The sequence below is a fragment of the Schistocerca gregaria genome, chromosome 1, assembly GCF_023897955.1.
Source record: "Schistocerca gregaria isolate iqSchGreg1 chromosome 1, iqSchGreg1.2, whole genome shotgun sequence".
Lineage (NCBI taxonomy): Eukaryota > Metazoa > Arthropoda > Insecta > Orthoptera > Acrididae > Schistocerca > Schistocerca gregaria.
The window spans coordinates 828,149,856-828,162,600 of NC_064920.1; the positions used below are offsets into that span (position 1 = coordinate 828,149,856).

General features: G+C 46.8%; 1 protein-coding gene across 1 annotated transcript in view; it reads left to right on the forward strand.

Moving 5' to 3' along the window:
• The first annotated feature begins 11,324 nt into the window (after window positions 1-11,324).
• LOC126276213 (proton-coupled folate transporter-like) overlaps window positions 11,325-12,745 on the forward strand; it is a 196,322-nt gene continuing 194,901 nt past the window's right edge. Inside the window, exon 1 of the mRNA XM_049977261.1 lies at window positions 11,325-11,526. Coding sequence (XP_049833218.1) covers window positions 11,325-11,526 — 202 coding nt within the window. The remainder of the gene's footprint in view (window positions 11,527-12,745) is intronic.

Consider the following 12,745-nt stretch of genomic DNA (forward strand, 5'->3'; position numbering starts at 1 on the left):
CTTTGTAACAGATGACAACCTGCTGCATCAACACTGCTTTTATAAGTATAGGTATAATTTTTTTTATATAAATACCCCGCACTTACCGCGGCTGCGCTCGCATATTAGTAATTTTGTTATGATGAGTGCTGGTGAGTAAGTAAGCTACAGTACCGCGCAATAACGCCAGCTGCCCTCACGTATCTCCTTGTTTGGGTAAGCATAGCTCATGATGTGCGCAATCACTCCCCAAGTGCCTCAACGTACGAAGACGTGGCTTATGGCTCAAATGGTTCAAATGGCTCTGAGCACTATGGGACTCAACTGCTGTGGTCATTAGTCCCCTAGAACTTAGAACTACTTAAACCTAACTAACCTAAGGACATCACACACATCCATGCCCGAGGCAGGATTCGAACCTGCGACCGTAGCAGTCGCACGGTTCCGGACTGCGCGACGTGGCTTATGTTCACAGATGTTCTAGCCCTATTTCACCCTCTTAGGAGGCAATTTTTTGTTTTGTTTTGTAAAGTATCCTATGTTCTTCTACAGCGTCCAGTCTACCTCCACACCAAATATCATAGAAATCGCTTCAGAGGTTTCGTCTCGGAAACGTGACAGAGTTACTTCCGCAATTAGTACGTTGTAGTGCGGAAGTGTGAATTAAAGTATTTCTAAACATTGTATTCATTACGTTGAATCGTATTATGTAGAACATATCAGCAAATAAAAGCATCTTTACAAATATGGAAGCCGAAAAGTCAAAGAGGAAATAACGTTTTCAAAGAGTAAATATTTTCCCTAATTCGCGTGATATTCTTTAAATCAATAAATATGTTCTACTAAACACTCTAAACACTTTCTACAGTAGCCTATATCCTTTCTCAACGTGCAAGCTGTCTCCACACAAAATTTCATCAAAATCGATTCAGCGGTTTAGTCGTGAAGGAGTACATCTACATCAACATCTACACAAATACTCCGCAAACCACCTTATGGTGCGTGAAGGAACGTACCCTGTACCACTGCTAGTCATTTCCTTTCGTATTCCACCCGCAAATAGAGCGAGGGAAAAATGACTGTCTGTATGCTTCCGTATGAGACCTAGTTTCTCGTGTCTTATCTTCGTGGTCCTTGCGCGCAGTATATGTTGGGGGCGATAGAATTATTCAGCAGTCAGCTTCAGATGCCCGTTCTCTAAATTTTCTCAATAGTGTTTTTGAAAAAGAACGTCACGTTCCCTCCAGGGACTCCCATTTCAGTTCCGAAGCATCCCGTAACATTACGTGTTCTTCCAACGTACCAGTAACTAATCCAGCAGCCCACCTCTGTATTGTTTCGATGTCCTTCTTCAGTTCGACCTGGTACGGATCCCAAACAACACTCGAGCAGTACTCAAGAACAGGTCGCACCAGTGTCCTGCATGCGGTCTCATTAGCAGATAAACCACTCTTTCCTAAAATTCTCACAATAAACCTAAGTCCTCACATCCTCGTTCCATTCCATATCGCTTTAAAAGTAACAGACAAAGACACTTTCAAAATGGTTCAAATGGCTCTGAGCACTATGGGACTTAACTTCTAAGGTCATCAGTCCCTCGGAACTCAGAACTACTTAAAGCTAACTAATCTAAGGACATCACACACATCCATGCCCGAGGCAGGATTCGAACCTGTGACCGTAGCAGTCACGCATAGAACCGCTCGGCCACCGGGGCTGGCAAAGACACTGTCACATTCATAACATTGGTATGGAGTTCAACTTTTTATGCTTTTTAGTATCATTTTAATATGAACCAACTTTTTTCATAATTGCTCTTGTTATTTTTAGGAGAAATCTGAACCCAATGTACAGTGGTAAAGTAATGCGTATGAATTACTGGATTGTTTGATTTCCGTAAATGAGTAAGACTATTTCAAGACATCAAAATATTCATTTTTGTGGATATAGTGTCCGTAGTTGCTTTATAATTCATGAGGGTATTTTTGATCCGTCCTTGAAACTATAAAATGCGTCATGTTTTCACCAGACGCGTTTCGCTTTATTTGGGTAAAGCATCATTAGTGATCTGTAATTAAGTTTATTCACATTTCATTTGTTTTTTAGATCGAAAAATAGTTCGTTAAGAATAGGTTGGTTTGTACTTACGGTGATTTTTCGGCTGCTTTCTCGCTTACATCGCGAAATGCCGTCTGCTAGCACATCGTTGTTTTCTGTGTTAGACAGTGATAATTTTCGCATAATTTCTATATGTTCTGCAGCACTACGCATTTCTCAAGACACACTTTTATGCACACCACTGTATTATGTTTGTTTTCGTATTTCAAGTATGTGTTAATGTAGAGAAGGAATAGCGATGGAGATTTATTTATTTATTTTTTTGGGAGGAGAAACCATGATGAGTGGACATAACTATATAGCAGTGTGATGGAATGTCGGTTTGAGGAGAAGGTGAGGAGCGAGAGGTGAAATGAAACTAACCCACACTTCATCACACTGCTATATACTTATGTCCACTCATCATGGTTTCTCCTCCCAAAATAAATAAATTAATTAATCTTCACCGTTATTCCTTATCTACTCTTACACAGCATATAAATACACAGAAATATACTTAAATAGAATGACACACATACAATAACCTAATTTAAAAAAGGATATTGTAGGTCAAAGAAAATGTAGTGGAAAGGTTTTGTTGGCAACACTACAAAACACAAACATCAACACATACTTGTAGTACGAAAACAAACAGAATATAGTGGTGTGCATAAAAGTGTGTTGTGGGAAATGCGCAGTACTGCAGAACATAATTAGGAGAAAATTATCACTGTCTAACACAGAAAAACAACGATGTGCTAGCAGACAGCATTTCGCGATGTAAGCGAGAAAGCAGCCGAAAATTCACCGTAAGTACAAACCAACCTATTCTTAACGAACTGGTTTTCGATCTAAAAAGCAAATCAAAATGTAAATAAAATTGATTACGTACCAGTGATGATGCTTTACCTCAATAAAGCGAAACGCGTCGGATGAAAAAATCACGCATTTTTGTAGGTGCAACGACGGATCAAAAATAACCTCATGAAGAATAAAAATATTCTTCTACCACTCGGAGGGTGTAAAGATTGCGAAGATGAGTCAGTGTTAAAATGAAATGAAAATAACGTCATCAAGCGGCTGCTTCCAAAAGTGTTTCAAATAACAGGCGTATGTAAACGTAGACGCTTGACGTGTGTAGAGAGTACACCTTTTTATCTTTGCACAGTGATCTACAGCTGATATCCTGTCCACAACGTTTAACTAGATGTACGTTCTCTGCTTCGCTACGAGATACTAATTGCACAGCAGCACCAACGCGTTGCTGGCGCCACACAGATTACTGAACGCCGCCCGCCGGCACAAACAGTAGCAATCAACGCAGAAGCCTTACCTGTGTCTCAGCCCGTCGCCGCTGGGAGATACGGTACGCTCCCGCCCGCTGCTTTTAAGTGATAACAGGCAGGATGTCGCGTCCTTGTGACTTATCGATAACCATGATCTCCGAGATAAGTGCCTCCCCGCGAAGCAATTCATATTTATCAAGAGGTATTATGCGTGACAGATTTTATCACTTCACGTCACACGTAAATTCCCTCTGGAACCGAAACGGGGACTAAATTTAGGAAACAAAAATGTGCTAGAAATTAATCACAGCCTTCATTGCCAATGGTGGATCAGTGGAATAGTAATGTTTTCGAGGAGTTGGAGAGCCTTCACAACAACTTTTGTTTCGTACCTCGTTTACTGAAGGCGACTCCACTCTCAATAATTGTTCTGTGATTACGATTTATGGTAAGAAACGTACCCATTCGTGTCAAGTATTGTTACAACTGTCAGGTTTAACAGTGGCGGCTCACGGGGCATCTCACGGATTGTGGGCTATTTTACTGGATACAGGTGGTACGTGGCAAGCCATCATCATGTATCACATTTTAGTTTCCCTAAATCAGTTTCGGCAAACGCCAAGTTCTTAAAGTTATTTGACACTAGAACCCAAATCCGTAGAGCCACTCAAATTGTTTAGAGCAGTTACATCGGCACATTTAAAAGCTTTACATATGCAGTACGCACTCTCTTTCCGATGTTCAATTGTATATTACATCACATCGTTCATTATTTTGTCGTAAAATTCAGTTACATTACTTCTACTTACTTTACAATACACACCACTCACAAAGTTTTCCACCATTCGATAATTTCTATGCACTTAAGTGCTTTTACATAACTACCTCCACATTTAAGTATCTGTAAATCAACATTATCCTCAATCAAGCATGTAGTAGTTGTCTGATACACTTCCATTGGTTTCTCTCGATTACAGCTCGTTTTACTCTCGTAATTGACTATTATATCGTTTCATTAATGGGAAGAAAATCTAAAATGTTACATGTCCTGCTGATGTTCCCTATACAAAAAGCGATTTTCACATATCTATATCTTGAACAGGTTTAGCGTCAAAGGAAATCTTTATCGCTGTGCTTTAGAAAGTGTGAATAGTTGAGATAGTATGTTTACTTCGGTGATCTGCAAGTAATATTGATTTTTGCCTAGGCCTTACCCATCTTTTCTTATTTGTGTGATACTCCTCTCTCTCCGATCTTTATGCCATTGCTACGTCTTGTAAATAGCTTTTGATAATCCAAAAGCAATTTTCACTCTGCAGTGGAGTGTGTTCTGATTTGAAACTTCGTGACAGATTAAAACTGCGTGACGGACCGGGAAACGAACCCAGGAATTCTGCCTTTCGCAGGCAAGTGCTCTACCAGCTGAGCTATCTCAGCATGATGTACAACCCCCTCTCACAGTTTTAATCTGTCACGCAGTTCCAAATCAGCGCACACTATGCTGCTGAGTGAAAACTTGCTTTTAAACAATTCTGCAGGTCGTGGCTAAACCACGTCTCCCCAATATCCTTTCTTCCAGAAGTGCTACGGTAATGCCAAAATAAAAGCGGTGAGGAACGGTAGTGAGTTGGGCTTTCATAGCTCAATAAGTCAGTCCGTTCCCGGCCGCAGTGGTGAACACTCATTCGCTACAGGGCCTTGTAGACGGAGTGGCTGTGTTAACAGAGAGCGCGCCTGCGCTTCCTCTCGTGGTGACCACGACATTATTGCACTTGCCCTCAGTGGCTATTATCGGAAACATGTCCGCCCCCTGTAGCTGAATGGTAAGCGTGACGGATTGTCAAACCTCTGGGCCCGGGTTCGATTCGCGGCTGGGTTGGGGAATTTTCTCCTCCCAGGGACTGGATGCTATGCTGTCCTCATCATCATCCTATCATCCTCATCAATTGCAGGTCGCCGAAGTGGCGTCAAATTGAAAGACCGACACCCGGCGATCGGTCTGCCCGACGGCGGGCCCTAGCCATACGAATAAATAAACTAATCGGAAACGTGTGGTGGGGTTACGTAAACAAGTAAGACGTTGACTAAGGAAACGCATCGCATTGTGAATGATCCGAAGAGATGTACATATACTAACAAGTAGTTCAGCGTCTCCTCGTGAAATACCATGATAAAAACTCACAATAAGCCTCGCTCCCAGACGCAATAGTATTGTGGAGGACTAGTAAGTACAGTGAAAATACGAGAGTTATTGGTAAAATAAATTCCATTTCGCAAACTACCAGAGCTCGCTTTCCTTATAGCTCTTGTACTTCCAAGGCTAAAATGTCAAATTTAGCTTTACCACAGAGTGGAAGAGAATTAGGACTGTAGGATGTTAAAAGGCTGGCGCTGCCGAATAGTTGAACAGATGGAATTTCAAACAGTTGGGACTACAAAGCCTGCGCACGTCGGTGAGTATACGTCGCATCAGTCACATCTGGGAATGGTTTAAGCTATATTACATAAAATACGATTGCGTGCTGGACCGGATAAGACACAAGACGTCCACAAAAGCTGCGAATATAATAAGGGGGTATAGTTTGTGTTGTTGCCCCGGATGATGATTACACGAATATTTTGTCACGATTTGTAAGCGGTGGCTCCTTGAGGTAAGGCAATACGCGAACACGAAAAGTAAGTTTAAACAGTTTTATTAACGAAGGCGGATTATAAAACACGAACACTACGCATACCCATCATCACTGTGTCTGACATCCTAATTACGGTCGTATCGAAAGGCTCCATGGTGAGCTAAGAAAAGAGGCATATTCGCGCCCTTTTTTTTGACAAAGGATGGGGCCCCTCCACGCGCACACCAACGTGGTGACCAGACCAAAAGTTCTACTGTCACCTCCGTAAACATGTTAGTTTTTTTTTTTTTTTAAATCAGGCGTCACAGGATGCGGGCTGTGATGTTGTCCATGCATCTGGGTAAGATTACTCATTAACATAGTCCATCGGGAGATAGAAGTGGTCGAAAACGGTTGAAGGGTAGCGGTTGTAAGGGCAGAGGAAAAAAAGTGCCTAGGCAAGAGCCAAGGGAAAAAAAACCTCTGCGACAGTAGGACGGGTAGTAACGGCAGTAGCGGCTTGCTATCTGCGACAGTGCATGCAAGGTGTGGTCGTGTTAGTTCGAGGTATCGTGCATCGATACCTTTGTCGTTGTTGGAGCTTGTTGCGGCGCTTACTGCGGTTGCTGCGTCCCTGCAACAGTTCAAGGTCGTTGTAGATTAGTGGGCGATCGGTCATAGATCGGCTCACAGACGGTGTAGGGGGTGTGTGTGCCTGGTTTGCATGCTGTGTACAGTACGGTTTCCCTGCGGTTGCCTGATTTTCGGCTGGTTGCACATCTGGGTTCCCAGTAATAACTGTGTTGCAGGGGGTCGCCGGTACTGTCGTGTTAGCGTTCTATGGACCATAGATGTTTAGTTCCTAGCCAGTAATGTATTTGGTCTGTTATGCTTCCATCTATGGTTGTGGTCGTAGTTACCCAGAGAAAGAATCAACGGGTTGCGCGAGTGTCTGGTGTTATTGTACAGTCGTGTGGAGAGTTTTTGGAATACCTGCAAGATGGTATCTAGCCGGTATTCCCGGTGAAGGTCCGCGATGCGTGTGTAGCGCGGAGCGTTGCTTATGATTTTGAGCACTTTGTTCTGTATGAGCTGCAGACGACGCAGGCGAGTTGGCGCAACGTATCCCCAGACAGGGGCTGCGTACGTCATCAGGGGTCTAATAAGTGTCATGTACATGGACCTAGACACCCTCCTGTTCAGTGTGCTACGCCTGTTGAGCATAGGGTAGAGTTGTTTGAGCCTCGCGTTAGCTTTGTTGGTCACGTGTTGGATGTGGTCCACCCAGAGTAGTTTCCTGTCCAGCCAGACACCGAGGTATTTGACCTTCTCGCGGAAACGTATTGGGCGTGTGTGTAGTGTTGTTGGGTTGCAGTACTGGTGTTTGCGCACTTGCTTCGGTCTTCTAGTGAACAGAACGGCCTCGCACTTGTCGACGTTTACTCTAACACGCCATTTCACCAGCCAAGGCTCCGCCGTTCTGAGTGCAGTCTGTAGTCGTGAGTTAATGTTAGACGGCTTCCAATCTTGCGCGAGGATGGCAGTGTCATCCGCGTAGATTGCTACCGTCGTGTTATGTGTAGCTGGGAGGTCGTTAATGTAGAGGTTAAACAGTAAGGGCCCTAGGATACTTCCTTGGGGTACTCCTGCCTGTATACCATGTCGTGTCGATTGTTTGCCCTGCACGTCGGTGTTGAAACTCCTGTCCGTGAGATATGAGTGTATGAGACGTACGAGCCCGTCGGGGAACCCTGCGTCACTAAGTTTGCGTGTTAGGCCGTTGTGCCATAGACGATCGAAAGCCTTTTCGATGTCCAGGAACACCGCCCCAGTTGCCTTGTTTGTGTTTTATCCGTGTGTTATGTATTCAACGACGCGGAGGAGTCGTGTTGTTGAGTGGTGATTCCTGAAACCGAATTGCTCCGGTCTCAGGGTGTCATTTGTGATGCTGTGCCTGGTGAGTCGTTTAAGTATTACCATCTCAACGATCTTGCTGAGCGCGCTCAGCAGACTGATGGGTCGGTAATTTTGTGGGAGGGAGTGGTCTTTCCCCGGCTTCCTGAACATCAGGACCTTGGCCGTCTTCCAAAAGGCGGGGAAGTGTTGGTGCTTGAGTATGGCATTCGTTATGTGTGTTAAGTATTCTACAGCTTTCTCCGTGAATTCCTGGAGGACACGGTTTTGAATGCCATCGTGACCAGGGGCCTTCCTAGCTGTGGTATGCATGATGGCCCATTTGATCTCTGCTGTACTAGCTTGTCGGATGTTGTTGCGCGCTGGTTGGGCCAAGATGTGTGTGACCTCCTGGTCCGTAGCAAGTGTGAACGCTGGGTCTGAGGGATCCAGGTTTGGTGTGAATGACGCTGCGAGTGTGAGGGCCATCAGTTCCGCTTTTTCTTCCGCAGAATATGCTGGTCCGTCGGACCCTTGTAGCGTGGGGGTGTACAGTTTCTCCCTGGTGAAATGTCGGGCCAGCTGCCACACGCCAGGTCGCGTGGTGTCCAGCCCTGCGAGTTTCTGGTCCCACTGTTGTGTTTTGAATGTTTGTATTTTTTCCAGGATTATACCCTGGAGCCTGTTAATGTGCTGTTTGAAGTGCTGGCACCTGGTACGCTGCCAATGTCTCCTGAGGCGGTTCCTCATTGAGATTAGGCCCAGGATTTCCTGGGGCAATGCTGCACTGTGTTGTTGTGGCGTGCTGATTGGTATGGTGTCGGCTATTGCGTCCTGGACGGCGCCGGTGAGGGTTTCAACTGCCTCGTCAATTTGGGCTGTCTCGTTAATCGCATGGGTGGGTGGGATGCGACTGTCAAGCGTTTCCTTGAACTGGGTCCAATTCGCGCGCCTGTAGTCTAACATCCTGCGTTGTTCCACGTGCTGCAGTGTTTCTTCAATGTACAGTACAATGGGTTGGTGATTTGAGGGTAGATCGTTTTCAACAGCAACGTTGAGTATCGTTGTTATGCCCTTGATGAGGGCCATGTCTAACACGTCTGGCCTGTGTCCCCTCCGGTAGGGAATGTGCGTCGGTTCGGTCGGCACTAGTGTGATGTAGTTTCGTCCTAGTGTGTGTTCGTATAGTTTCTTGCATTTTGGAGTTTCGTATTCGTGAGTTCCAGTCCGGGTGTTTTGCGTTAAGATCTCCAGCGGCTATTACGCGCGGTGATATGTTGAGTATTGTGCTGATGTCGCGTGTTATAATGTTTTTAGGGCTGTTGTATACTGACACAAGTGTAGTGTAGGCTCCGTTGAACTTGACCCTGACGGCGGTCGCCTCTAGTTTTTCAAGTTCAGGGAGTACTATGTTTGTGTGTTCTATGTCTTTGTGTATGATGATGGCTGTTCCGCCATGACCAGAGCCGTCCGGTCGGTCGGTGCGATAGACGCAGTTGCCGGTGAAGTTTAGTTGGTTGCGTGGTTTGAGCTTTGTTTCGCTCAGTAGTGCGATAAGGATACTCCTACGCTCCATGAGCGCGGAAAGTTCCGCCTTTTTGTTGTTGATCCCGTCTGCATTCCAGAACAGGATCCGTGTTAGTGTTCGGTTGTTTGCGTTGGGGGTGGGATGTGGCGTGTTATCCATGTATGGGTGTAAACAGTGTGGTGAATGCTGTTTTTATGGCGGCCCAGTACTGCCCAGGTTGAGCAGAAATGAGCTCTGTGAGGAGTGTGGCGACGGCCGCCATGATCTTGTTAAAGATCTGAGCGGTCGTGTGATCGGGGAATATTGTTTCCAATAAGCCCTCAAATGTTGTGTTGGTGTTGTGTGTGTCGGCCTGTGGCTCAGTTGTGGTGTTGGCGGCCGCTGGTACGGGTGTTGGCGTTATGTGTGGGCTGGCGCTTGTGATGCTGTTACGTGTAACATTTTGAGGTGCCTGTGTGTCAGATGTTGTGGGGGATGGCGTGGTGTGTGTGCTGGAGTTGCTGGCTTGCTGACTGTGTGTCTGTGGGTCATTGTTATGTTGTCGCTGGGTGTTTTGTTGTGGTGCACGTGTGTTCCCGTTCCTGTTTCCGCGTGTACGCCTACGCCTTCTCTGGGCTTTGGGTTCTGGGGTTCTTTGTGTGTGTGTGTTTACCTGTGTGTCATGTGTGGGTTCTCAGGCAGTGGCTTCAGGGGGCGGGGTTGTGTTGTTTTTGGGGTCTGGTGTTGGTACCGGTGTGGTTGCAGTGTCGTGTGTTGCCTGAGACGACTGTGTTGTTATCGCAGCGGTTATTTGAGGTGCGTGTGCTGGGCGCAGAGGTTCTGCGACCTGCTCCGCTCCTCCAGGGCGTGTAGCTATGGCGAACGATATTCCGTTCCTTACGGGGTTAGGTGCGGGCCGTGGACGTGTCATGACGTTGGGTGGCTTTGACTTTTGATTTTTCCGCCTCTGCGCCTTCTGTATACGTTGCAGCCCCTGTAGTTGGCCGCATGGCCTTGGCCACAGTTGGCGCAACGGCGTATGTTTTCCTGTATGTGTGTACATGCGTTGGATGCGTGTTTACCAGCGCATCCGCGGCAACGGGGTGCCAGGCCGCAGCGGTGGGCCGAATGACCGAACCACTGGCAGTTGTTACATTGTTGCGGGACCTGTGGCGGTTCGTATATCTCTACCCTTACGTCCATCCGCAGAAAGCTTCTTATCTGCAGAAGGCCGCGGGAGGCGGCCGTGTCGGCCATCTCGACCAGGTAGTGTGGTAGACGGTGGTGAGAGCCGAAGCCTGTCATCCTGGAAGCACTTTTGCAGTCAAAACCTAGGAAGTTGAGCGCCGCTTGTACTGTGTTGTTTGGGGTGCTGAGATCCACTCCCTTTACCACGTACTGCTGTGTCCGTTCTTCTGCGGTCCTGTACGTATAATGTTCGATCCCCTTTTCTTTGAGGAAGATAAGGAGATCTTTGTATTCGTTGATAGTAGATACGTACAGTGAGGTCCTATCCCGAGAGTACATCATGTGAAGCGTGCAAGGTGAGTGCCTTTCCGCAAATGTTGTGTTGAGGACGCTGAGGTCCCCGTAGTTCTGTATTACGACTGGGGGAAAACCAGTCTTCTGCTGTGCGGGCGTAACTGCTGTTGGTTCTTGTGTGGTGTTGCTGACCGCAGGTCGGGTCGTGACTGTTGTTGTGCTGGTGTTCCTGACCGGAAGTGCGGGTGTTGGTGTAGGTAGCAGCGCCTTTCGGCTACCTTGCGAGTGTGGTTGCTCGCTTGTTTGTGTAGTGCTTTTCTGTTTGCGGCGTGGGCCCTCCACCTGCCAGTGCCCAGTGTAGTATTGTTCGGTGTCCGCATCTGCAGCTGCTGGCTCCGCCGTTGGAGTCAGCTGCCGCAGTGGGATAGTCGTACAAGAGTCACCAGTTGCAGGTGAATGTAATGTTATATGGAGTGTGCTTGTCCGCGTGGGGGAATCACTTGGGCCGCAGAGGTCGGTTATCAGCCGACGCTGGCTCAGCAGTTCCTGCGCTTGCGCACCGATCTGCCGGTCCTTGTCGGCCAACACATCCTCAACGGCGGCAAGTGGGACGCTGACGTCGACGGGAACAGCCGACTCCAGCGCCTCTTTAGCTGCAGCCTTGCTGCGGGTTAGGGCGGGGGAAACACCGGCGGAATCTGCCATCTTCGTGCTTAGGAGCTTTATTGGGTTTGGGTGAGCACGACAATTATGCTTTTTCTGACAAGAAAAGGCTACAAGTAGGTCCTACAGAAGAGGGGGGAATGTCCTACGACCTAGCGTGCGCCGTTGGTGCAGTGGCGCGGCACATAAAGGAGGTGCGGAGGAAGAGAAGTGGCCTACAGTACGCGGGGTAGTCCGATGTGAACGGGCCCCTGGCACTGATCAACCCTAGCACAGAACGAGATAGTCTCGCTAGGTTTGTAACCAAGGTTACAAGTTACTGTGAGCTTCTCCGCGAGCTACGCGGCTTTTCGACGAAAGAGAGCAAGCTCAACCTTCCGCCGATCCACCGAGCGCTACTGGCACTTCGAAAGGGAACTCTCTGTTGAGCAGAGCGGTCAGCGAGGCCTAAACCCCAATAGCTACCGTTGCACCGGCCATCACCGGCTGAGAGCTCCTTCCGCAGCGACGGCAGGAGCGCGTCTATATTCTCGCCCGAGGCCACGCTGGTTAAAACAGCGCGCTGCAGACGGCGGCCAGTAGGGTACTCGGTGCGTCGCACTCCGGCCGGACACACGTGTACTGACCAAGCAAATTGTCAGCATTCGAGAGAGGCCGCCTGGCGAGCGCGTGCCCGTACTGTACGGCTACTTGCAACCCATAGACCCTTACATCACTCTCCCCAGAGAAAAAGAGTAACCATAGGTGGCTCAAAACGACCTCATGGGCGTTATGAATATACTTCGCCATGTGTAGCATCAGAAGGCGTTGCAACATGTATTTCATTTGCAGACACAGTAACGTTCGGTTCAGAGAAGCGTGACTTCAAGATGACAATTTCATACATGGCAAATGCTGTTGACAATAGACAAATTGATAAAAGCAATAAAAACATAATACTGACAATCATGTATGCATTAACATTACTGAGGGAATCGAAAGACTTAATTCTATTCGCTGATTCAATGAAATTTAACTCATTATTGGAAGAGATTACATTTTCATGGATGTCCTTAATTAAATTATTGTCTTCAGAAAAACTTGATAAGGGATGCTTTCCATATGTTAATATTTATAAATCATTGTAATAAACAGATAACTTTCTAGTTAATGGCAATTGTCCAATTGCATGAAATATAGTTGGCAACACACTAGGCATATCACATAGTACACATGATAAATCACAA